The sequence below is a fragment of the Leptodactylus fuscus genome, chromosome 1 (assembly GCF_031893055.1).
Source record: "Leptodactylus fuscus isolate aLepFus1 chromosome 1, aLepFus1.hap2, whole genome shotgun sequence".
Lineage (NCBI taxonomy): Eukaryota > Metazoa > Chordata > Amphibia > Anura > Leptodactylidae > Leptodactylus > Leptodactylus fuscus.
In genome coordinates, this window is record NC_134265.1 from 46864006 (window position 1) to 46891149 (window position 27144).

General features: G+C 42.5%; 1 protein-coding gene across 2 annotated transcripts in view; it reads left to right on the forward strand.

Annotated features, from left to right (window-relative positions):
* The window catches only part of RNF180 (ring finger protein 180), a 45424-nt gene that overhangs the window by 12770 nt on the left and 5510 nt on the right, over window positions 1–27144 (forward strand). For both annotated transcript variants that reach the window (XM_075269864.1, XM_075269872.1), the window contains exon 4: window positions 5262–6161. In XM_075269864.1, coding sequence (XP_075125965.1) covers window positions 5262–6161 — 900 coding nt within the window. The remainder of the gene's footprint in view (window positions 1–5261; window positions 6162–27144) is intronic.

The following is a 27144-nucleotide window of genomic DNA, read 5'->3' on the forward strand; positions in this document are numbered from 1 at the left end:
TAGAATGTAGGCGGGGGAGGGTTTTTAGATTAGCGTAGACATTGCATTTTATCCTGGACAACCCCTTTAAAGGGATGCTCCCATTTCACACTTTTCCAGAATATTTGCCATTGAAATATGATAGATTTGGGTTCCAAAACTAGCAGATCGGGCGGCGTTAGCTATTTTAAGAATTCCTACAGACATTAATAGAGAGATCCACACATTCGCCGTGAACTCTCTGTTCTTAGCGGCTACACAGTGGGAACCCCTAATCTTCAGATGCAGGTTACATCGGTGGGACCACTATCTCCTACACAGCTACTGGATATGCTACGAATGGGAAAACCTCTTTAAAGCAATAAAGCAGATTTTTAACCCATTACATATTGTTAGAGAATCACGTAACTAGCAATACTCTATAGCTTTAGTCTAAGCATCACTCCATTTTGTAGCTGGAGAATAATACAGTCGGAGAAGGCGATGAAGATCAATAGTCTGTGTGCCACTCTCTTCTTATAGGCCAAAATAAACAGTAGTCTTTAATCTGCTGATGGATCCACATCACATTGGGAATGATTTTAGTATTCCCTGCGGTATATTGTCTTATCTATTCCTCTATGTAATACACAAGGAATGAATTATATATGAACTCTATTATATGATACCATACCTCCCAATGTTCTGAAGACAGAAAGAGGGAGAAAAGCTGTGCACGCCGTAGCAAATGTACAAACGATATGCCATGCCTCTAACCCCGGCCATGCTCCATTCAACACTTCCCAATTCCGCTTTGTCTCTTTTGGCCTCTACATGGTATAATCTCTCTTTTCTTAGTGCCTTCATATAGTATCATGTCTACTAGGCCACCATACTATGTAATGCCCCTTATGGCCCCCAAACAGTATAAAGTTCTCCCAGTGTCCCCCACATAACATTATTTCCCCCTTGTGACCCCACATAATATAATGTCTCCTGGTGGCCCCACAAGTATAATGTCTCTGCCCCTCCTTGTGACCCTAACTCATTATAATGTACCTTTGCTCTCCCCATGGTTTAGGGAAAAAAAAACTAAAGTGGCAGCGGCTTGGAGCACGTGTCACAGCCTGAAGATGTATTGGCCCCTCAGAACCACTGCATCACTTGTAGATTAACCCCTTCCCACCGCAGCCATTTTATTTTTTTTCTCAGGTGCTTTTTCAAGCTTAGCTTGAAAAAAGCACCTGAGAGGTGCGAAATGATCATTGCTGCTGTTTTTCACTTCTGCATGCCTCTCTCCTCTCTCCTATTTTTGCTGTGGACAAGTTGTAGTTTTTAATTATACCATGATGATCACTATTTAATCAATATCTGTTGGAGGCAAAATGACCTAAAAATTGCAATTCGGCTGTTTTGAATTTTTCCCACGCGCTACAGTCCTATGAAAAAGTTTGGGCACCCCTATTAATCTTAATCATTTTTAGTTCTAAATATTTTGGTATTTGCAACAGCCATTTCAGTTTGATATATCTAATAACTGATGGACACAGTAATATTTCAGGATTGAAATAAGGTTTAGTGTACTAACAGAAAATGCGCAATATGCATTAAACCAAAATTTGACCGGTGCAAAAGTATGGGCACCTCAACAGAAAAGTGACATTAATATTTAGTACATCCTCCTTTTGCAAAGATAACAGCCTCTAGTCGCTTCCTGTAGCTTTTAATCAGTTCCTGGATCCTGGATAAAGGTATTTTGGACAAACAATTCAAGTTCAGTTAAGTTAGATGGTCGCCGAGCATGGACAGCCCGCTTCAAATCATCCCACAGATGTTCAATGATATTCAGGTCTGGGGACTGGGATGGCCATTCCAGAACATTGTAATTGTTCCTCTGCATGAATGCCTGAGGATTTGGAGCGGTGTTTTGGATCATTGTCTTGCTGAAATATCCATCCCCGGCGTAACTTCAACTTCGTCACTGATTCTTGAACATTATTCTCAAGAATCTGCTGATACTGAGTGGAATCCATGTGACCCTCAACTTTAACAAGATTCCCGATGCCGGCATTGGCCACACAGCCCCAAAGCATGATGGAACCTCCACCAAATTTTACAGTGGGTAGCATGTGTTTTTCTTGGAATGCTGTTTCTTTTTGGACGCCATGCATAACGCCTTTTTTTATAACCAAACAACTCAATTTTTGTTTCCAAAATGAAGCTGCCTTGTCCAAATGTGCTTTTTCATACCTCAGGCAACTCTATTTGTGGCGTACGTGCAGAAACGGCTTCTTTCTCATCACTCTCCCATACAGCTTCTATTTGTGCAAAGTGCGCTGTATAGTTGACCGATGCACAGTGACACCATCTGCAGCAAGATGATGCTGCAGCTCTTTGGAGGTGGTCTGTGGATTGTCCTTGACTGTTCTCACCATTCTTCTTCTCTGCCTTTCTGATATTTTTCTTGGCCTGCCACTTCTGGGCTTAACAAGAACTGTCCCTGTGGTCTTCCATTTCCTTACTATGTTCCTCACAGTGGAAACTGACAGGTTAAATCTCTGAGACAACGTTTTGTATCCTTCCCCTGAACAACTATGTTGAACAATCTTTGTTTTCAGATCATTTGAGAGCGGGCTGTCCATGTTCGGTGACCATCTAACTTAACTGAACTTGAATTGTTTTGTAGAAAGAAATGGTCCAAAATACCTTCATCCAGGATCCAGGAACTGATTAAAAGCTACAGGAAGCGACTAGAGGCTGTTATCTTTGCAAAAGGAGGATCTACTAAATATTAATGTCACTTTTCTGTTGAGGTGCCCATATTTTTGCACCGGTCAAATTTTGGTTTAATGCATATTGCGCATTTTCTGTTAGTACAATAAACCTTATTTCAATCCTGAAATATTACTGTGTCCATCAGTTATTAGATATATCAAACTGAAATGGCTGTTGCAAACACCAAAATATTTAGAACTAAAAATGATTAAGATTAATAGGGGTGCCCAAACTTTTTCATAGGACTGTATTGCCGTTCACTATATAGAATATTTTTGATTTTTTTTTAGTTTCTGAATTTTCACGTTGAGATATTTAGCATACCTAATATCCCTAAGTATTTATGTTTATCTGTTTTTATATGTTGAGATATCTGCATTTCTATCTAAGGATAAGGGGTGGGGTAGGATTACAACTTTGTTGTTTTATTTTTTAGTACTTTTAAAGGGATTCTACCATTAAAAACTTTTTTTTTGTCGTTGACACGTCTGAATAGCCTTAAAAAAGGCTAATCTTCTGCTACCTTTAGATGTCTTCATTCTGTTTTTCGTCGGTATGCAAATGAGTTCTCTTGCAGCACTGGGGGTGGTTACCGGCGCTCAAACAGCACTGGGGGCATCCACAATGCTGCCAGAGAACTCTCCATCGCCGCCTCCATCTTCTTCTGGAATGTCCTCTTAATGCGTCTTCTTCTGGCACAGGCGGTGAAACTTGTAGGCCTCAGGCAGAGCCGAGTGCGCATGCCCACATCCCACAAGAAAATGGCTAATAATTCCTAGGGGGCTAATATTAAAGTATTGCAATACATTATAAGTTCCCTACTCTTCTATTACATGCTGCTCATACAATATGGCAGCGCTCATGTTTTGACGTGCTTTTGATGCCTTGGTCACAATTGACTCAAGATATCTAAGGAGTTAAACACGTACAATCAGATTCTTTGATTTGATCGCGGATATTATGTCTCTGATTCTGCACATTGATGCAGGGTCTCCACTATGGCTTCTGAGCAGGTGACATGTTTAGTCCTGACATCTGCCATACTATTGTGTAGATGTCAACAAAAAAAGGCCAAAGGGAATGTTTAATGTATTTAATTAGAGTTTCATACATTGCAAGATGTTCTGTAAGTCTCTAAAAGAGAAATGATTTACTTGTCCTTTATTTACATGTTGTAGCTATTTTCTTTTAATTTTTAAACGTCTCTCTGGCGGCGGCCATCTTGGGGATATACACATTATTCTTGTTGTCTGCAGCATTAAATAAGTCATTTGTGCCAGGAAAAGGGTGCAGAGTAATTCTTGATAACCCAGCTGTGTTGTGAAAGAAAACCATCTCTCTAGAGTAAAGATGTCTCTCTGCTTTAAGGAGCTCTCCCCCTCCCCTCTCCATAGACTTCTATTGTACAGATTTGATCAGTTGCACAAGAAAGTAAACAGTTTTTTTTAGTAAAGTATATTACATACTTTCTTATCTTCACCTGTACTGTGGTTTATGAATAAAATACATAGATAAAAGTTTAGTTACATTTCAAGCATACCTGTAATTTCACAACAACTCTGAAATATCTGACATTTTGTTTATTGGGGTCACATATTCAGACCTACACTGAGTGCTCAAACTAAGGATCAGAAGAACTTGTATAAGTGCTGTGCCCCTTTGACTGTGACCGACTGTACTTGGTTGATCTTAGGAAAGGTGTTGTTATTGGTATATGGGCTCCTAGAGTGTCTTAAAGGGGTTGTCCAGGTTCAGTAAAGCATGGCTGCTTTCTTTCAGAAAGAGTTCCAGTTCCTCTTGTCGGTGAGTGACATCACACCCATCTTATGAATAAGACTGAGATGGAGTATGGTCATATGGCCAATGGACATGATGTCACTACCTGAAAAAAGGAAGTGGAAGTCTTTGTGAAAGAAAGGAGCCATTTTTCCAGTCCTGGATAACCCCTTTAATCTCTCTACTCACATCTCATCTGGGCGCTCTTGCCCCATCATTTCAGCGACCCATGGCGGTCTCCAGATCATACCATTCTTTATATAGACCTATTTTATCTAGATATAAACCCAATAAACTGGTTATTTGTCTCAATAGAATAGCTCAATATTGGACTTGTGGCCATTCACCTCATTTGGGCCACTCAACATTGATACCGATCTTGTTCCACGTAAACCCAGAGTTATTTTATGGACAGATACAGTCCCATGACTACAATATATCCAGGCTATTATGTAGACAGGTCAAAGTGCATTGTCCATTGAAGTCATATATTTTGCATATTGCACAGTAGGGGCTTTACAACAAATGTCTTTATCTCATAGGCCATGGCCGGTACTAACATTGTAATGGTTTTTCTAGGAGCATCTATGTGGCTAAGTGTTTCTCATTGAAAGAGTGCTGTGTGCTGACTAGATTGTATTTCACATAAAGCACATCAGGAAAGAGGACTCTTTTGTAGTGAAACAAAGCATCGGAGCGCTACTATTGTATCATAGTTTAGGATGATCTGCTCTTCTCTTCCTTACTTTCAGGAACACTGGACAACTGGTAAGCTGCACTGTCCATATTGCAGAACACGTCTCGGGGCCTTTAACTTTGTTGACAGCACCAAATGCTCCTGTGGCAGGCTCGCAGTCATACGTCTTTGCAAGAGCAAAATCGATGTGGACATTGCTGTGAAAACACCACGCCAAGCTTCATCTGCCTGTAAATGTTATATACATTTTGACAAGAAATTCAGACATGGGATGACGGAATATCACAACAGAAACTGTATCATGGACAGATATGTGGCTGGCCCTGGAACATTAGTGGATGCTCTGTGCCTTGAAGTGTCTGAATATGACAGGTACTTTGAGCCAAGAGGTAAAAAACCATCCATCAACCTCAGTGATACGAAACACAACTTGGTGTTACGAGAACGAAGGGCAAATTTTAGTAGAAATGCGCTTCACCGGAAATCTAATAGCTTGGACTTGGACACTGCAGAAAAGCTACCACTGAAATCCCATACAAACATAAACGGGACCTGTATAAGAAAGCAAAGACCATCAGAAGTTCCTTTTTTGAGCTCAGACGGAGCTGGTGGTAATATTACATATAGTAATTGTCCGACAATTGACATTCCGCCTAGGTCTGCAAAATTGAGGTCAAGAGTTTTGGAAACGTTTTACAACCGAGCAAACCCTGGTGTTTCACGTCTTGAAGAAAACACAATCCTTTCGTCATCTGAAGTACCCACCACTCCTTTGAGATCAATACGTGGAGGGCAGGACGCCATGACACCAATAGAGATTCCTACTCCGCTTACGCCATCGCTTCCCAACTCAGGTTGTGTTAACCAAAGATTAAACAAGAGAGAGATCAACAAACTGAAGAACCTAAGAAGAAAGCAAAAGAAGCGAGAAAAGTGGTTACTTGGGCAAAAACAGGTAAATATGGTCTAATCCATAACATACAGTATTGTTTAGAGATGCTGCAGATATGACTTTGCTATTTAACTTTTTGGATGATATGGCTTGTACCTTTTATCATATTCTGAGTAATTAGTCTTAAAGTGACCCTCTGGTTGACAATAAGAATTTAACAGTAAATACGTAATGCAAAAGTTGAAATCTGTGCAGGGACTTGCTGGGCATTCTGGTCTCTGACTATATAAGCATTCATACATGGTGTCTTATCAGTTTGTTACTGCTAATAGTCCCATTATCGCTGCAGCACATCTTACATTTATTTCTCTCTAAGGCAGGGGACATGTACAATAAGGAGCAGTCTCCCCCCACCATCCATTAGTATGTCCAGTGGCGTAACTACCACAGTATCAGGGGTAGTAGTTGCCACAGGGCCCAACACCTTAGCGGGCCCGGGCCCCCTCACTAGTTATGACAAAAAAATAAATAAAAATAAATATTACTTTTTGAGACTCGAGTGCCCCTAAGGTGTCAGGTTCTGGGTGGGGGAATGTGGGTCCTCAGCGTGCATCCTGACTATGGGTGAGGGGTGGAGACATCGTGCAGGATGAAGATAGAGCAGGGGATTCAACTTATGGAGAGAGCAGAGCACAGTGCTGAGTCCTTTTGGAGAGTGAAGACTGGTGAGGTTAACCCATGCATTCAGGGCAGGCTGTACAGCACACAGTACAGTGCTGTCAGCTGCCTGCTGCAATATCTCCTTTCCAACAACTATAAGTGTGCTGCCTGGGGAAGAAGGGGTTACAAGTGCCACATTCAATGTTTGTGAAGAGTATTTTAAGTGAGAACTGTGAGAACACTCTTCACTGACACTGAATGTGGCACTTGTAACCCCTTCTTCCTCAGGCAGCAAACTTATTACAGTATTATGTATTACAGTACATAATACTGTGTGTAGGAGCCACTATAGGGTATAATACTGTGTACAGGGGCCACTATTGGGCATAATAGTGTGTGCAAGGATGTGGGGGGAAGGGGCAATTGGTCGGGGTCTTTGGGGGGGGGATGGGGGCCATGTCAAAAGTTCGCCACGGGGCCCCGCCATTCCTAGTTACACCACTGAGTATGTCTACTGGTTTCTTTACATAGAATTCTGCCAGAAGTGACGTACAATGTAATTTGTTCAATTTTATTCTTTTATATTGGATATTTGTTGTTGATTCTTCATTACAACTACAGAGATACCCAATTACTGATGACTGTGTAGCAAGGATGAGGTACTACAAGTCCCAAGGCAGAACAAATGTAAAGTTAACGTATTAATAAACATTAGCAAATTAACAGGATTAAAAACTTTCACTGATTATCTATTAATTATCAGTGGTCACTCCCATACTAGCTGTTACAGAAGCACTATACAGCACTTGGAGAAGGAAGCAGCTGCAGAGGAGGCAGAAGTCAGAACGGGGAAACTTTAGAACAAAGGGGGTTGCAGACGGACAACAGCAAGTTAAAGGGGCTCTATCACTGGGAAAAGGCATTTTTAACTGATCACATCCTTGCATAGGCTTTAGAAAGGCTATTCCACACCTACTTTTAGTGTGTAGATTGCCTCAATGGTTTCTGAATAAGTTTGTTTTTATTCATATGCTAATTAGACTGGTGCACGATAGATCGTGCTCTCCTCTCCTATTGTTTCCTATCAGTGTATACAGCTGATGATGATGATGACTTCCTGTTTGCACACACACATAGGAGATAATAGCAGAGATGAGTGCTGCTGGGAACTTCCTGTCCTGGCTGGAACCTAATTAGCATATGAATAAAAACGGACTTATTCAGAAACCACTGAGGCAATTTACATACTAAAGGTAGGTGTGGAATAGACTTTCTAAAGCCTATGCAAGGATGTGATTAGTTAAAAATTACTTTTCCTAATGATAGAGCCCCTTTAAGCAAGAATTTTGTTAATAAAACTGATGTTTTGAGTTCCCAGCTGAACAGTGGGCCCCATTGAGCTCAATGGGCCCCAGAATCCTCCCAGGTTTGCCAGTTACTGAGGCCAGCCCTGTTTATGATCAACATCCCATCAGCAATAACTCAAGCAGTTAACCAGAAGCAGCCAAATTCTTCTCACACTCTCTGTGAGCGGTGAGAAGCTGCAGAGTCAGGGAGCAGAGACAGGGAAAACTGTATGGAAACATGTACAGGGTGTGAACAGAAACTTTTCCCTACCTCCTCCACTCACAGTCTGCCTGTCTTGAGCCTGCTGGTTTCTAAAGACAGAGCTTCCATAGTAACAGGGAGTGACCAGAAAATTAGTAAGAAGAAAATGAGCTAGTGGCAGGAACTTTAGAGAGGTTTTTCATACAGTAAACAGAAACATTTTTTATGTAGTGTATTGTATTTTCATCCAGAATAACATGCTCTACTAAATGAGAAGAAAGCATTTCAGAGCAACCATTGAAATTGATGAATGCTCTTTAACGCTTGTTCTTCAGGAAACCATCATCAGAAGTAATTTTTTTTTAGAGATTAGAACTCATAAAGCCGAACCTTACACACTACAGCTTCTATAAATGGTCATCCATATTATACAGTCCACAAATAACTTGAGTCCACAAAAGTGACAGCTATACTTCTAACCATTCTGTCCAAAGGGGTTCTAAGCGAGGATCCTCTTGATGATACACATACAGTATATACTAATGGGACATACAACCCCTTCAATGTTCATGTAAGGTCAATATTAAAAGTGCGTCCCATCCTGAAGGATCCTGTTTCACTCAGCCCCCAATGATACTACTGGCAGCTATAAAGATATGCACGTCCTTTGTCTTCAGCAGAAAGAATGCAGATATCCCTTGCTTTTATATCAGTAATGTCTTCACTTAAGGTGGCTCAGTGGTTAGCACTGTAGCCTTGCAGCACTGGAGTTCTGGGTTCGAATCCCACCAGGAACAACATCTGCAAGGAGTTTGTATGTTCTCCCCGTGTTTGCGTGGATTTCCTCCCATTCTACAAAGACATACTGATAGGGAGAAAAATGTACATTGTGATCCCTATATGGGGCTCACAATCTACATTAAAAAAACAAAAAAACAAAAACAAACAGCGTTTCCGTAGATATGATCGACATGCTGCGATTTACAAAAACATGAAAGGTTTAGAAATTGCTGCAATTCAACTGCTGATTTTTTTCTACAATGTGTTAATGGGATTAGCCAAAATCTGTCACTGTCATTGCTGACACTGTATAATAGTGGGATACAGTATATCTGAATCAGTTCTGATGAAGACTGGTGATATGCCAAAGGCTGTGGTAGTCTTATGTTAGTGTATGTTCTGTCTACATACAGGGTTAGATTGTACACTACAGGCACTTTCTGTAAGCTGTGAATCATATTATATAGGTGTGTGTAGAAAGACTGAAACTTCATAAATAAATTGCACAATGACTCACAAGCTCTGCACATATTTTTCGACTCATATGCCAGCGAAAAGTATTGGCTTTATATGTATGACATAAAGCTATAAGCTGTGGGAGAGATTCAGTAAGAATTCTGCTATAATTTGTTCCAGAAAATTGTCTTAAAGGGATTCTACCATTATAATCATATTTTTTGTAGATCACACGTAGGAATAGCCTTAAGTAAGGCTATTCTTCTCCTACCTTTAGATATCTTCTCCGCGCCGCCGTTCGGTATAAATCCTGGTTTTCGTCTGTATGCAAATGAGTTCTCTCGCAGCACTGGGGACGGGCCCCAGCGCTCAAACAGGACTGGGGGCATCCACCAATGCTGCAAGAGTAACCCCCAGCGTTGCCTCCATCTTCTTCAGTAACGGCCTCTCTGTGCGTCTTCTCCGGAGTTGGGTTCAAACTTCTAGGCCACAGGCAGAGCCGACTGCGGGCCGCGGCCTAGAAGTTTGAACCCAGCTCCGGAAGAAGACGCGCAGAAAGACCATCCTGAAAAAGATGGAGGTGGCGCTGGAGAGTTCTCTCGCAGCATTGGGGACACCCCCAGTGCTGCGAGAGAACTAATTTGCATATAGACGACTACCCAGATTTCTACTGAACGGCGGTGCGGAGAAGCTATCTAAAGATAGGAGAAGAATAGCCTTTCTTAAGGCTATTCCTACGTGTGACCTACAAAAAAAATGTGATTTTATTGGTAGAATCCCTTTAACTAGTCCCAGATTCGGAGTCGTGAATCACGGTCCTGGTCGGCGAGATTTATGTCTCAGATTCAACTCCTCTGTGCCCGGAGAGGCCGCAGAGGAGTTGAATACCGTGGTGAAGCAGGAGCAGCCAACTCCTGCCTCACTCACATCATGCCTTCAGCTCCCTCAATAGTGCAGGACAAGAGACCTTAGACAGAGCAGCACAGGAGTGAGGATATGTGAATATCAGTGTTTTTTATGTTAAACCTTGGCAGATGAAGAGGGACATTAAACTGTGGGGGCAGATGGATGGGGGACCATATACTGGAGAGGCATATGGAGACATTAAACTGGGGGGCATATGAGGGGAACTTTGGGGACAGATAAAGGGGACATTAAACTGTGGGCGTAGATGAAGAAGGACATTAAACTTGGGAAAGATTAATTGGGGCATTAAATTAAACTGAAGGCAACTGAAGGAGGGCATTAAACTGGGGGCAGCTGGAGGGGGACATTAATGTCCCCCTCCAGCTGCCACAACAGCTTAATGTCCCCCTAAAGTTTTCCCCACAGTTTAATGTTCTCAACCAACTATCCCCACAATTTAATGTCCCTCTCCAGCTGCCCCAGTTTAATGTCTCCCTTTAGTTGCCCCCAGTTTAATGTCCCCCTCCAGTTGCCCCAGTTTAATGTCCCCGACCAGATAACTCAACATTTTAATGTCCCTCTCCAACTACCCCAATTTACTCTCCCCCTCTAGTTGCCCCCAGTTTAAACTGGAGCAGCTGGATTGGATATTAAATTATGGAGCAGGGGGAGGGGGACTATGGAACTGATTTCTTACGGGATCGCCATCAACCAGAGTTATGGCATATTGTTATCAGCATTGGGTTGGTATTCGTCTTTAATAAATGGGGGCCCATAGATGGGGTCCCCGTCATGTGTTAACTTGGCATTACCAAAAAAGGAAATTCAGAGGTCATAGTCTATACCTGTGACAAACCCTCTGCTCTGCCACAGCTCCATCCATGACTTGCCTGGTATCTGCATTTACGGATGTCCAGTCCCGCACGTGACTTCTTGTTTCACCTGTTTCTTCCACAGACTGTGCAGATTTGGTGTGTTATAAAATTAGTATGTAGGACATAATGAATATTTTAGTACACGGTGCGCGCAATACGGCAACAAAGTGCATAAAAGGAAACTAGACAAAAAGATTTCCCACTCTAATTATTCATTGGGGAATCCTCAGACAGAACAGTCTTTTATCGGCGCTGTTTGCTTTGCAGCGTTGCACTCCTGTATGCTACTCACCACCTCCAAGAGTCTCACATAGTCTGTACCTAGTGGGTAGGTATTTATCAATGTAGGTGGATAAGACCTGCCATAGTGGGGGATATTTATAAGGGCTAGAGAGATAGCAGTGCTACTGGTCCCTGAGGGGGCGCCAAAGGTCTCTATGCTATGTCTTTGTGCCATAACATTGTAATTGGTAGGGGTCAAACATAAGGGACCCTTACCAGACTGGTGACGAGATAGTTCCTCTGGATTCCTTTGATTTATACTATTACATTGTGGGTCTGAACTTTATGACTAATGATGACTAATGGTGGATTGTTAGAGATACATAAGGAGGCGCTCTATGCTGAGATATTGGAATACAAGGGGCCCATATTTGTTCTTGCACAGGGGCCCTCAGCTGTCTGTGTCCGTCCGTCATTAAGCTAACAACACATTTATATACAGTACTTAATGCAAGATTTTGCAATGTGGCAATTGGCTGCGCTGCCCTCTATCACTGTGTGTGAATGTAGCCTAAGAAAAGCTGCCCCCATTAATAGCAACACAGCAGCATCGCATGTGTCTACGTTGATACATTTATTGTAAGATACCTCCCATAACACTTTACCTTCCCAGTCCTAAAGTCTATAAAGCACCACTGCTGATGTGGAATGTCACATGACCGCGATGGCCAGGGATTTTTTTTGTTGGTTCTGTCCTGGCTCGGTACAGGCAGATGTCATCCCCTTTCCTAAACAGTCCTGGTATGCTGTAAATGAGCTGACGTTGGCAGGTTACTAATGAACAACAACTTTAATGTAAGAGCGGAGAGCTCTGGGTGAAATGTGTATTTATTAACAGCAGAGGGCACCAGAGTTCATGCTTCAAAAGCCATAAATATCACTGAAATCCCACTCTCCCAAATCCGGGTGAAATCTCACTTGTACAGCACAGTCTTTTTGATAGCTATTGCAGTTTTTACTTAGATGACAGTGGCTTAAAATAGCATGAAGAAAGACAACCGGAATTTGTTACGAATGTTAGCTTCTCTTTCAAGTGTATGTGTGCTAAAAATCTTATTTATGTACACAGATCAGTCAAAATTCCACAAGACTTGTAAAGATGTCCTGCAATTCTTTAAATTCTGTATGTTGCGAGATGTAACCTCTCTCTCTCTCCCCCCCCCCCCCTTCATGTATCAAACTTGTTTTCTAGCATACCCAACAGACATGACTCTCAACTGTCTCAACTGTCCCGGAATATGGGTGCTGTCCAAGTCAGTGGAAATTATGTCTGTTATACTGTGGGAGCACCAGGAGGGGATATATATTTATATATATATATATATTTATAAGAATAAGAATTGTCCAGTTTTGCACTTGTGTATTTTGTATATCGTTTGTGTGTGTCCATAAGCGTCATGTGATCATGTGTATCTCATTTCGAATATCAGTGAAAAACCTGTGATCGGTTGTTATGGAGACCTGGAGTAAAGCTGTGTGTATGTGACCTTGTGTAACAGTGTCATTCATAATGTGCTGCGCCTTTAAGGCTGACATAAAGTAGTGAAGAAAAATGGCTGGGTTGCTATGGAAACCTGGAGTATAACTCTAATATGTGGTACTCTGTTAAGAGCCATGTATCTAATCCTCCGGTGTGTGGTACTGTGTGCTGACGCACGTATCTATTCCATTGGCATGTGGTACTGTGTGGAGTGATGAGTATCTAATCCTCTAGCATGTGGTACTGTGTGCAGTGGCGCGTATCTAATCCTCCCTTGTGTGGTATTGTGTGCATTGGTGCATATCTAATCCTCTGGCGAGTGGTATTGTATGCAGTGGTGCGTATCCAATCCTCCGGCGTGTGGTATTGTGTGCAGTGGCGCATATCTAATACTCTGGCGTGTGGATTTGTGTGAAGACACGTGTATCTAATCCTATGGCACTTGGTACTGTGTGCATATATGTGAATGTAATCCTCTGGCTTGTGGTGTTGAGGTAGTGACCTCCGCCAGAATACGGGTCACTTCCAGTGGTCAGTCACCTGCTCCAAATCAATCATGCATGTGCGCGCTGACAAAGATAAACACTGACGTTGATGCAGTTTCAATCTCAGGCCATGCTGGACGCTCTGGCTGCTCACACAGTACTGAGGTTTATTGAGGAAGTTACAGTTTTTATACAGGAATGCAAGAAAGATAAGATAACGGCAGGCTGTAAGCATATACGTCTTGTATCCGAATACACTGGCGATCAGTCATTGGCTCTCAAATTTCAACATCTCTTAGCTTTCCATTTCCCGAGAAATCATACTGTCTTTCTTGTAAACCACATGACGATCATGTGCGTCAGCCTCTGGGTGCGGTACTGGATACAGGCGCCATCTTAATGTATAAACGTTGCACAAAGAAAAATATAATTTCTTAAGCAGTATAAAGCATGTATAAAAATAAGAATGGACATGGTCTACCTTCACATTGGTACTGTGTGCAGACTTGTGTATCTAATCCTCCAGCGTGTGGTACTGTGTGCAAACGTGCGTATCTAATGCTGCGGCATGTGTAACACGCACATATCTAATCCTCCGGCGTGTGGAACTGTGTGCAGACGCGTGTATCTAATCCTCCGGCGTGTGGTACTGTGTGCTGACATGCGTATCCAATCCTCTGGCGTGTGGAACTGTGTGCAGACGCATGTATCTAACCCTCCCCGTGTGGTATTGTGTGCAGTAGTGTGTATCTAACTGTCCGCCGTGTGGTATTGTGTGCAGTGGCGCGTATCTAATCCTCCATTGTCTGCTATTGTGTAAAGACGTGCGTATCTAATCCTCCGGCATGTGGTATTGTGTTAAGACGTGCGTATCTAATCTTCTGGCATTTGGTACTGTGTGCAGATGTGCATATCTAATCCTCCGGCGTGTGGTACTGTGTGAAGAAGCGCATATCTCATCCTCTGGCGTGTGATACTGTGTGCTGACCTGTGTATCCAATCCTCTGGCGTGTGGTACTTTGAGCAGACATGCATATCTAATCCTTTGGTATGTGGAACTGTGTGCAGACACGTGTATCTAATCCTCTGGCGTGTGATACTGTGTGCTGACCTGTGTATCTAATCCTCCAGCATCTGGTACTTTGTGCAGACGCACGTATCTAATCCCGTGGCATGTGGAACTGTGTGTAGATGCACTTATCTAATCCTGCAGCATGTTTAACTGTGTGCATTGGCATGTATCCAATCCTCCAGCGTGTGGTATTTTGTTCAGTGGCATGTGGAACTGTGTGCATACATGTGTATCTAATCCTCTGGCATGTGGCACTGAGTTTAGATGTGCGTATCTAATCCTCTGGCGTGTGATACTGTGTGCTGACCTGTGTATCCAATCCTCCAGCGTATGGTACTTTGTGCAGATGCGCGTATCTAATCCTCTGACATGTGGAAGTGTGTGCAGATGTGCGTATCTAATCCTCCGGCTTGTGGTACTGTGTGCAGACGTGCGTATCTAATCCTCCAACGTTTGGTACTGTGTGAAGAAGTGCGTATCTAATCCTCTGGTGTGTGATATTGTGTGCTGACCTGTGTATCTAATTCTCTGGCGTGTGGTACTTTGTGCAAACACATGTATCTAATCCTCTGGTGTGTGATACTGTGTGCTGACCTGCGTATCTAATCCTTCAGCGTGTGGTACTGTGTGCAGACGTGAGTATCTAATCCTTTGGGTTGTGGAACTATGTGAAGACATGCATGTCTAATCCTCTGGCATGTGATACTGTGCACTGACCTGTGTATCTAATCCTTCAGCATACAGTACTTTGAGCAGACGTGCGTATCTAATCCTCTGGCATTTGGAACTGTGTGCAGACACGCATATTTAAGCAAAAGGTGGCTACTTTGAAGAACCTACAATATAAAACAGATTTTCAGTTGTTTGACACTTTTTTGTTAAGTATATAATTCCACATGTGGTAATTCCTAGTTTTGATGCCTTCAGTGTGAATCTACAATTTTCAAAGTCATAGAAATACAGAAAACTCTTTGAATGAGAAGGTGTGTCCAAACTTTTGGTCTGTACTGTATGTATATATATATATATATATATATATATATATATATATATATATACATATACACTCACCGGCCACTTTATTAGGTACACCATGCTAGTAACAGGTTGGACCCCCTTTTGCCTTCAGAACTGCCTCAATTCTTCGTGGCATAGATACAACAAGGTGCTGGAAGCATTCCACAGAGATTTTGGTCCATATTGACATGATGGCATTACACAGTTGCCGCAGATTTGTCGGCTGCACATCCATGATGCGAATCTCCCGTTCCACCACATCCCAAAGATGCTCTATTGGATTGAGATCTGGTGACTGTGGAGGCCATTGGAGTACAGTGAACTCATTGTCATGTTCAAGAAACCAGTCTGAGATGATTCCAGCTTTATGACATGACGCATTATCCTGCTGAAAGTAGCCATCAGATGTTGGGTACATTGTGGTCATAAAGGGATGGACATGGTCAGCAACAATACTCAGGTAGGCTTTGGCGTTGCAACGATGCTCATTTGGTACCAAGGGGCCCAAAGAGTGCCAAGAAAATATTCCCCACACCATGACACCACCACCACCAGCCTGAACCGTTGATACAAGGCAGGATGGATCCATGTTTTCATGTTGTTGACGCCAAATTCTGACCCTACCATCCGAATGTCGCAGCAGAAATCGAGACTCATCAGACCAGGCAACTTTTTTCCAATCTTCAATTGTCCAATTTCGATGAGGTTGTGCAAATTGTAGCCTCAGTTTCCTGTTCTTAGCTGAAAGGAGTGGCACCCGGTGTGGTCTTCTGCTGCTGTAGCCCATCTGCCTCAAAGTTCGACGTACGGTGCGTTCAGAGATGCTCTTCTGGCTACCTTGGTTGTAACGGGTGGCTATTTGAGTCACTGTTGCCTTTCTATCAGCTCGAACCAGTCTGGCCATTCTCCTCTGACCTCTGGCATCAACAACGCATTTCCGCCCACAGAACTGCCGCTCACTGGATGTTTTTTCTTTTTCGGACCATTCTCTGTAAACCCTAGAGATGGTTGTGCGTGAAAATCCCAGTAGATCAGCAGTTTCTGAAATACTCAGGCCAGCCCTTCTGGCACCAACAACCATGCCACGTTCAAAGACACTCAAATCACCTTTCTTCCCCATACTGATGCTCGGTTTGAACTGCAGGAGATTGTCTTGACCATGTCTACATGCCTAAATGCACTGAGTTGCCGCCATGTGATTGGCTGATTAGAAATTAAGTGTTAACGAGCAGTTGGACAGGTGTACCTAATAAAGTGGCCGGTGAGTGTATATATATATATATATATATATATATATATATATATATACAGCGAGGGCACCAGGAGTGGACAGTATATATACAGTGAGGGCATGAGGAGGGGGACATTATATATACAGTGAGGACACCAGAAATGGACAGTATATATACAGTGAGAGCACCAGGAGGGTACGGTGTATGTACAGTGAGGGCACCAGGAGTGGACAGTATATAGACGGTGAGGGCATGGGGGGGACTGTATATATACAGTGAGAGCACCAGGAGTGGACATTATATATACAGTGAGAGCACCAGGAGTGGACAGTATATATACAGTGAGGGCAGCAGGAGTGGACAGTATATATATGGTGAGGGCATTAGGGAGGGACAATATATATACGGTGAGGGCATGAGGAAGAGGACATTATACATGCTGAGGGGGCACTGTGACAGTTTATGGAGGGGGACATCGCACTGTGATGGCAACTGGAGGGAGACATTATACTGGGAGGGCAACTGGAGAGGGGCATTATAATGTGGGAGCATATACAGAGGGACATTATAATGTGGGAGCATATACAGAGGGGCATTATAATGTGGGAGCATATACAGAGGGGCATTATAATGTGGGAGCATATACAGAGGGACATTATAATGTAGAGGCATACATGTCAGGGCCACTATAGGAGCACAAAGAAATATGAAAAGAGCCAAAGTGGAAGCGGGTGAGGCTGGACGTAGGTCTTAAACTCAGGACTCACAACGCACCGCATATTTTGCCCCTCTAGATGCTCGATCAGATGGAGATTTGTGAAATACCGAGGCCATGTCATCACCTTAAACTCTTTGTCAAATTCCTCAAACCATTTCTGAACATTATTTTGCAGCATGGCAGAGGGTAGCAGACAGATGAATGTCCAGAATTACTCTGCAGATCATTGCCCACGGTGTCACGCTGTCAGGTTACCATTGTAGGGGAAAAACTTCCCAGCTACAAATCTGATCTTCTACCCCATTTAATAAACTAGTTGCCCTCCTTTGAGCTCTCTCTAACCCTCCTATTAGGATATGGTTGAGTTCTATATTTTCTTACCTTCCTATTGTAACCCGAATAAACTATTTCTGCAGTTTGGGACAAACCGAGCTCCGGGGACACGGAGAGTCTTTTATAGGTTTCTCTGTTTCAATTCCAGTATGAGATAGAATAGGATCAAAGGATTAATAAAGGAGGAGCTGGAGGGGTTTTAGTGCACTCTCTATGCTAAGTGTTCTTTTTAAATAAAAGGTATTTATTAGATCTAAATCACCTTAAGGTCCCTTTGACTCCACCAATATTTCTGTCCAAGTGCTGTCCATGAAAAAAACACAGACAACATACTGACTAGAGATAAGCGAGTAGTACTCGATCGAGTAGGTATTCGATCGAATACTACGGTATTCGAAATACTCGTACTCGATCGAGTACCACTCGCTGTTCGAATATAAAAGTACGATGCAGAACCAGCATTGATTGGCTGAATGCTATACAGTCGGCCAATCAATGCTGGTTCTTCTCCTACCTTTAGAAGTCTTCTCCGTGCAGCTTCTCGTGGCGTCTTCCGGCTCTTCATTCACTCTGCCAGGCATCGGGCCTGGGCAGAGCCGACTGCGCATGTCTGCTTGTAGTGGGGAAGACGCCGCAGGGACGCTGCAAGGATTAGACTTCTCGGAGGATCCAGCCCGACCCTCACTCGTGGACTTGGTAAGTATAATTTGATCGAACGTTGCCTACCCCTGAAACGAGCATTTTCCCCCCATAGACTATAATAGGATTCGATATTCGATTCGAGTAGTCGAATATTGAGGAGCTACTCGAAACGAATATCGAACCTCGAACATTTTACTGATCGCTCATCTCTAATACTGACCCATTATAACAAATGGAGTAATTCACATATGTTTTTTTTCCACATACACTACTTTTTATTTCTCTACTCGTCTCAGCCTTTCAAGTCTATGGCACCATATAGATGAGAATCGGAAATACACTGCAATTAATTTTTGTCATGTCAGTTCTAGAGATGAGAGAATTTTTCAAAAATTCACTTTGGCCAGTTCGCCGAATTTTCCGAAACGATTCGATTTGACTTGTTATGCAGCGAATCATGTTAAAAAAGAGCTATTTCCTGGCGGCAGAGAGTCTGTATAGTGGTGTATAACACTGTGCCTTGCAGTAACACACATGGGGAATCTGCTATGGTAGTGAAACAATACTGTGAGTCAGTATGACACACACATGACAGGCGTCGCCCTTAGAACCGATAAACACAATAAAATCTGCAGTATAATGGCAGTCAGTGCAGCCAGGTGTAGTAGGATTGTTTCTATTACCCAGGCTGCAAACACCCCAAATGAATCCTGTTCTGCTTCAATATTCTGTATAAATCCCTCCATATCCTTTCCCTACACTTCCTTGCTCTTTCCCTGAGCTTCGATTGAGTAAAATATCAGTTTTGAAGCCTTTTCTACCACTTTCCCTAGCGCTTGCTGACATCTCTCCCTTCACTAAGTACACTAAGTACTGGAAAATGCCTGAATCAAAGATGGCGGAGGGTATTTATAGGGCTGTGACATCACATGGCTGGCTGGCTTCTGATTGGCTGCACGCACGATATTGTGGGGACCGACATTCCCAGAGTTCCTTGACCCATGTCCTAGCACGTTCAGTAGCCATTTTAGGAAAGGATGCGATTCATTACTACAAAGTTTGAGGAAATCTGGAATTGGATCCAAATTGAATATTTCCTGAAATTCAGATCAAATTCCACTTTGTCAGCTTCAATTTACTCATCTTTAGTCAGTCCCCCCCCCTTCCCCACTCACTTCATCCCTAAAGACTTCACAATTTTTTATCAAATCATCATCTGAATATGAAAACCCCTTTTCGGAACCCGCCCTTGGAATCAGAAACTCTGTCCCCATAGCCCAAATAGAAAATCCATTGTTTTGGAGACCACATAATATTCTGTTTCTTGCTCGCAGAGTGGTCCTGACCAAGGAACCTCCATCTATGGTGTCCCCAAATCTCTATGGAATTGGATGATGCTATATAGATTATACATTAGATAGATAGATAGATAGATAGATAGATAGATAGATAGATAGATAGATAGATAGATAGTGCTTTTTTCCAAGTATAACAACCAGTCTCAGCCTTCCTTAGTAAGACAATTAGTAACAGTATCTATGGCAAGCACCGAGGCTGTGCAAGTGGACTCCTAGGCACCTGAGAAGGCTTATATCTGGTGGCAGGAGACAACAGAGCCTATAGGATTCATGGAATAGAATATATTGCTTACCTATGTAAGTACTTAGATGTGTTTAAAAGAACAAAGTAGTCAGCGGCACTACTGCGGCAACGCTTGTATTCACAATCTTGTGTCAGTATTGGCAAAAATTCCCGGCTGTAACAGCCAAAAAACCATGGAATAAATTAAATCCCAGGGTGGTGCTCACTGTGAAAAAACCTAGACAGGCAGTGACATATCGATGTGAAATGTAGAAAACAGGGCACTCACCCGCCACGGGATACATAAAACATTCGTTTTTATTTCATCCTCTTAAAAAAAAGTCAAACCTTGACCATCGAGGTACAGAAGACGGAATGATGCAAAGAAACAAACAGCGACGATCGTTTCGTGCTTAGTGCACTGACGATGCCTGACGAAGTGCACTAAGCACTAAACGATCGTCGCTGTTTGTTTCTTTGCATCATTCCGTCTTCTGTACCCCGATGGTCAAGGTTTGACTTTTTTTAAGAGGATGAAATAAAAACGAATGTTTTATGTATCCCGTGGCGGGTGAGTGCCCTGTTTTCTACATTTCACATACTTAGATGTGTTTATTCTTGGGTTTGCTTTCAATGAAAGACTGAATTTGGGGTACAAATCACTTAAAGGGGTCTTCTGCTTTGAAGCCTTTGTCCCTTGTCAGACGGTAGGGTGTTCTCGCTGCCCTAAGACGTTGGAAGAGTCACAAGTTAGAAGCTCATATTCACTGCAGTAAAATGAAGCAATGCAGGACACCCATTAAACTGAATTGATTTCAGTCCTGCAGTCCTTCAGTGCCAAGAACATTGCTGGCATTGGCTCTCGGCCTTAGCTAATACACTTGTCATAGGGACTCTTTAATGCATTACAATGTTATGCAGCTTAAAGAGGATTTCCACCCAAAATCTGCAGTATAAAGTATTAAGTCAAGTAAGTCTGAAATCCAGTAATTGTGTTAGTTTTCTCTATAGAAATATTGGTATTTTACTGTATTGCGGCGCCAGCCATTTTTGCAAACAGTTCTAGCGATTTTCTGAAGACACGTGCATGTGGGTGCAGGCTATAGTGATATGTATGAACTCTGCACATGTTGAACTCTTATTTTTAGGAGGTTTTGTGCATATAATTTTTTGTTTGGTTTCTACTTTTAACAACTAATATACATTTATTTGCATTTTTTCATAAAACATTCACTTTAAATCAAAATTGCATGAAGGTGCCTGTTCGTATACAGTACCAAGTGGCATTGAGGCAATGCTGTAGGTGTCTACTTTAAGAAAATATATAGGTATGGGGGGGGGGGGGGGTTGGCTGCTTTTTTAATGTTGCAATTTAGCTTTGATTTGTCCATCTCAAAACTGTGAAAATATGTCACTGGGGACTCCTAGAGGCATGGATAGCTATATTGCTAGGAGTCCCTTACCCTTCATAAGGTACAGGCTGTAAATGTGTCCATCACACAGACCGAATTTCACGAATGAATGCGCCCTAACTCAATCCACTCTAAAGCCAACGCCCCATGTGGCGTGCCAGGGCAAAAAAAAAAACACAGCGGAAACGCACTACAGTTTTTTTACACAGTGTTTTTAACAGAATGTCTTCCGAGTTTTCCTCTGTGGATTTTCTGCCCCTACTATACCTATACAGAATACACCAGCATTTCCGTAGGCATAATTGTCATGCTGCGATTCTCAATCCACTGTGGATTATTTTTTTATGTAGATTGTGAGCCCCATATAGGGATCACAATGTACATTTTTTTTCCTATCAGTATGTTTTTATAGAATGGGAGGAAATACGGGGAGAACATACAAACTCCTTGCAGATGTTGTTCCGGGTGGGATCCAAACCCAGGACTCCAGCGCTGCAAGGCTGCAGTGCTAACCACTAAGCCACTGTGTGTGTTTTTTTTTTTTTCTGTAATGTGTGGATGGGATTACTCATTGGCCTCAGTGGTCTCAACAAGAAAACACAGGCAGGGACAGGCGGCGCCAGATGAGCGAGGGTTCACACAGGTATGTACTGTCTTTTCTAACTGTAAGAAAGATGAAGCAGCACTCCTTACATCCAATCTTCTGAAGATTTATTCTCCTAAAGTTAACAGCAACGTTTCACCTCTTCAATAAAAGCCTCTTGAAAATGTCTCTATTGATGAGGTGAAACATGGCTGTTAACTTTGGGTGAATAAATCTTCACAAGATTGGATGTAAGGAGTGCTGCTTCATCTTTCTTCAAGTTATTGTTAGTGGGTAAGGTCACACTCCAGAAGCTTTGCACCCATTGTCTGTTTGTGCTGTTTCACTCTCTCTTTTTTTTTTTAAACTATTTTCTACAATTTCCATTTGCCCCATTTTTTCTTAATCTCAGACAACCCTTTAATGCTGGCTATGATATACAGTTGAGGTATGTAGGCCTGCATAGCCACAAACCACTCAGGGCAGGTTCACACCTGCGCCCGGTCTCCGCTTTAGCCAATCCGGCGGGTTTACGTCTTCCGCCCCGAGAAACTGGACAGGGAACGGAAACGGGAAGGCCGAAGACACACACGGGCACTCACTTTGCAAACCCATTCAATTGAATGGGTTTGAAAACTGACCGCCAGGTTTCCGTTCCCTGTCCAGTTTCTTGGACCAGAAGACAGAAACCCACTGGATTGGCTAAAGGCACAGATGTGAAACCACCCTCAGCATGCCCAGGCTGACTCTTGTGCTCTACTGGAGCATCTACAATATGCATGTGAACATCAGAACTGGAACACGGGGCTGGGGTCTACAGCGATCGGACACTTATCCCTTCTCCTGTGGATGCCTTGGGTCAGAGCTGTTTTAGACAAGGGGGATCTACATAATATTAAAGGGTCTACTTTTATAATTGAGCTATCCTCAGGATTGGTCATCAATAACAGATCAGTTAGGGGTCTAACAGCTGGGACCCCACTGATCAGCTGCGGCCCTTAGTTACAGCTTTATCCCATTCTCTTCTGGACAAGGCTGTAATTATGTTGTTGCATGGCGGCTGTAGATCAGATGTGTGACGTAAAACTGAAGTGGTCACAGTCCTGTGGCCCCTTGACACAACTGATCAGTGAGGGTCCCAGGTGCCGGACCCCCATTGATCTCATATTGATGAATAAAAATGAACTGGACAACCTCTTTAACCCCTTACCGAAGGGTTTGTCAGGTCTTTAACTATGGTGCCTGCTCAGACGCTCGGTGGAATGCATAACCGCTGGTTCTCTGCTGCTTCTCTGATCACACACAAAAAACAAAGTTATCGCTTTTGGAAGGCATGGAAAGGGGTTAACCATATGGTTTTAATATTATAGGTGATGGGTGTATAGTACGGTCTAAGAGACCCGGACTTGGTGGTGACTGCTATCTCACCACCCTCTATAGCAGGAATCGGTAACCTTCAGCACTCCATCTGCTGTGAAACTTCAACTCCCATCATGCTCCATTCACTTCCATGGGGGTTCCAAGAACGGCAGAGCCCATATGCATGCTGGGAGTTGTAGTTTTGCAACAGCTGGAGTGCCTAATGTTGCCTACTCCTGTTCTATAGCCATGGCCCTCTTTACCTTAGGTGCAGTGCCTACATATCGCTGGACTTGCTGAGCTCCGATAATCCTATAGTTACATTTCCTGGCACCTTATATTAAATTGTCTGCATTCTCCCACTGCAGCAGTTGAAGGTTATAGATCTCTATTAAATAAATTGGCTCTAAATGAGTCCAATGTTAATCATATTGTGTATAGTAAATAATAAATTATGACTCTAAAAAGCAAATGAGCAGACATAATGTAAATTGAGCTGCTTTAGCAGCTGCCATATATTCTGGTCTGTTTGGCTTTCTTCCAGATCTAGCAATACAGACAGGGTCATTTTTTTACATGAAGTTTTGCCGTCTGTTTCCTAAATTTTACAATAAATCAAAAAGTTGCCTGGTCTATAGAGGGTAATAGAATGGCGGGTCTGCAGACATAAGGTACGGTCACCCTAACACTTTACTGTAAGTACTTTCTGCTCTTAGTAGTGATGTCTATGGAAGGAAAAGCAACTAATGCAAGAAACGCTGCCAGCTAATAAATATGTGATGCTGTCAGTGGCAAGTATATGGATAGAGAAGAGGCGGCGGGGTTGGGGGGTCTATCTATGCTAAATGCCACCTGGCTCATACAAGGTGCAGTGACGTGGTGAATTCCTGCACACATTTACAAGATTTGCGCTGGAACCATTGATGAAAACGGCGATTTCTTTCTGCATTATTTTCTTCAGTCGCATTAAAAACACGGCTATTGATCTCGGCACTTAGAAGCACTTTTAATTATTAATTTTGTTTTCCCTGGCAGAGAAAAATGGGTCTCGCTGAAGGGTTTAATGGAATATGAGACTGTTGATCAGACCGCTCTCTTCATCTGCCTCTTGGAATTTGTCTGATGTCATACTTTGTGAAGAAGGAGCGCACTGCCAGATCTCTAATGTACTTTGTACTGTAGAAACTGAGGGACTGGGCTTACTTAAAGGGGTATTCCCATCTCAGTATTTACTGTATAGGATGTGCAGGAAATAACTGATAGGACCTCTAGGACCTGCTGCTTTATCAAGAACCAGGGCCTGTCTGATTCCAAAAGTGAATAGAAGGGGCATACATGCACTCATCGCACATATCAAAAGGGGTTTTTAGTGCTTTAGGCTAAGGCCCCATGGGGCAATACGCAGCGTTAAAGCGCGGCGGGATCGCATCGCGGTTCTTCCCGGCCTTAAAGGGAGCCTGTCATCAGATCCCAGCATAGCACTGCAGTCCTACAGATAGATAGGTTAAGGTCAATTGAATCAAATGGTGTTTCCTCTTGTGCCTCCATTACCAAAATATCTTAATTTTTATATATACAAATAGCAACAAGAGCATTACCACTTACTTTTATGGAGCAATGGGAATGCCCTTGTTTCTCCAAAAAGCTCATTTGGATATTGATAAAAACAGGGATCTATTGGCAACACTGACTCCAATGACTCTAACCTACTGTACTGCTTGTATATTCTGGGCTGAGTTGGTATACTGGGTTCTGGTGACAGACTCCCTTGCTCAACAAAGGGTTGTGACTTAAGAAGAGGCAAATTAAGGTGACCAATAGGAGAAGTAAATTACACCAAGGTGTCTAGAAATGGATTCGATTTAGTATGAGTCACTTTAATAAATCTAAGATTATACTGCCTATATATTAGGAAATGGTGAACATGCTGAAATTCTGAACTGGAGGCTGAGTCCAAGTCCATTAGGTATAAGTAAGTCAATGCAGGGATATTTGGTGTCTGCACCTACAGCCTGTGTAGTCTGATTAATGACCTAGTGTCCGGTAATAATGCCTCTTCTATTCCCATTAATAGGCACTCCCTTTAATACCTAAAACTGCACATCCAAGAGTTCTGCTCTGGAAAACTTGGTAAAACATTGATCCCTTTGTAAGTCAATGTTGTGTGATTTATGGCCTCGTGATCTCGCCTGCGTAGTCGTCTGGAGTTTCACCTATAGTAAAGTAAAAAAAAAAAAAAATGGAATCTGGAAATGTCTTAATATATTAGTAGAGCATAGATATAACTTGAAGCTTCATGGTCCCGATGGCAAATCTCTACCAGGGCACGTCACCTGCCAGTTATTTGGATATACACAAAGGAATGAGAAGGGATAAAAGGGGCAAGAAAGAACTTGACCCCTGGGGTCAGTAATACAGTGTCTGCTTACTGAAGACCTGGAAGGAACTAGCGATGGGGGGGTTAAATAAGATTAGCGGTGCCTGAATAGTCTTTTTAAAGTGTAGGGCTCATACAGCAAAATTTTGCTGATAGAGCCCCTTTAAGCCACTGGGAGTGGAACCGCAGTACCACATCACATGGACGTTTTTACAACAGGTGGCCAACCATGGATTTGCCCCACTAGCTGAGGCTAAATCTCAAGATGTCTGTCAATTACACTACAAATCAGTAATAGAAATCTAATGGTAAGATGGAAAAAAACATTGTATGAACATGTGCTAATGTTACAGATCCTGCTGAACTACCAAATGAAAGCCTCACAATCCAGCCTTCCAATGGATAATGATCCACCATTCAATGTGTATAGATCCTAATATATGTATGCAGAATTATTGGCAAAGTTAATCTTAACGTGATTTGATTTATTGAATTATTTAATTTTTTCTCAAAAACAGTAAAAACAGTAGGGTAGGTCATCAATGAGGGTCAGACGACTGTTTGAAGGGGTTGCGACTCTTTTTCAGTGTTTACATTGCAGGGCCCGTTTTATATTGGCCATGTGATTTTCAAATGGCAAGTTGCAGAAAAAGTAGGTGTGGCCTTTGTAAAAGTGCACAGTTACATATATGCTCCATATAATAGACTCCAGATTGTTACTAGGGAGTTAATATAATTGCGCCACTTTTATTTACGCCATTTAGTGCTACAGCCTTATTTGAATATTTTTTCCCTTAGATTTTTTTTTCTCATACCAAGCTTTCCCTGCACCTGTATGATATATAGAGAAGTTTCTAGAGATGAGCGAACACTATTCGGAACAGCCGTTCCGAATAGCACGCTCCCATAGAAATGAATGGAAGCGGCCGACACGCAGACTTTGCTGTTGTCCGGCCGCTTAACCCCCCGCGTGGCTACGTCCATTCATTTCTATGGGAGCGTGCTATTCAAAACGGCTGTTTCGAATAGGGTTCGCTCATCTCTTTAGAGAACTCACTCTCTGTATGCCAGGACATTCTATGCTTAGAATATGTATTGTTAAATATACAATGTACTGGCAAATAGAGATCTCGCTATATACCAACACATTATATAGGGACAGTTCATTACTATTGAAGCTTGGTATGAGAAAAAAAATCTCCTATTGAAATTAATTGAGCTTGTGGCTCAGTCAGTAGAGTATCATCC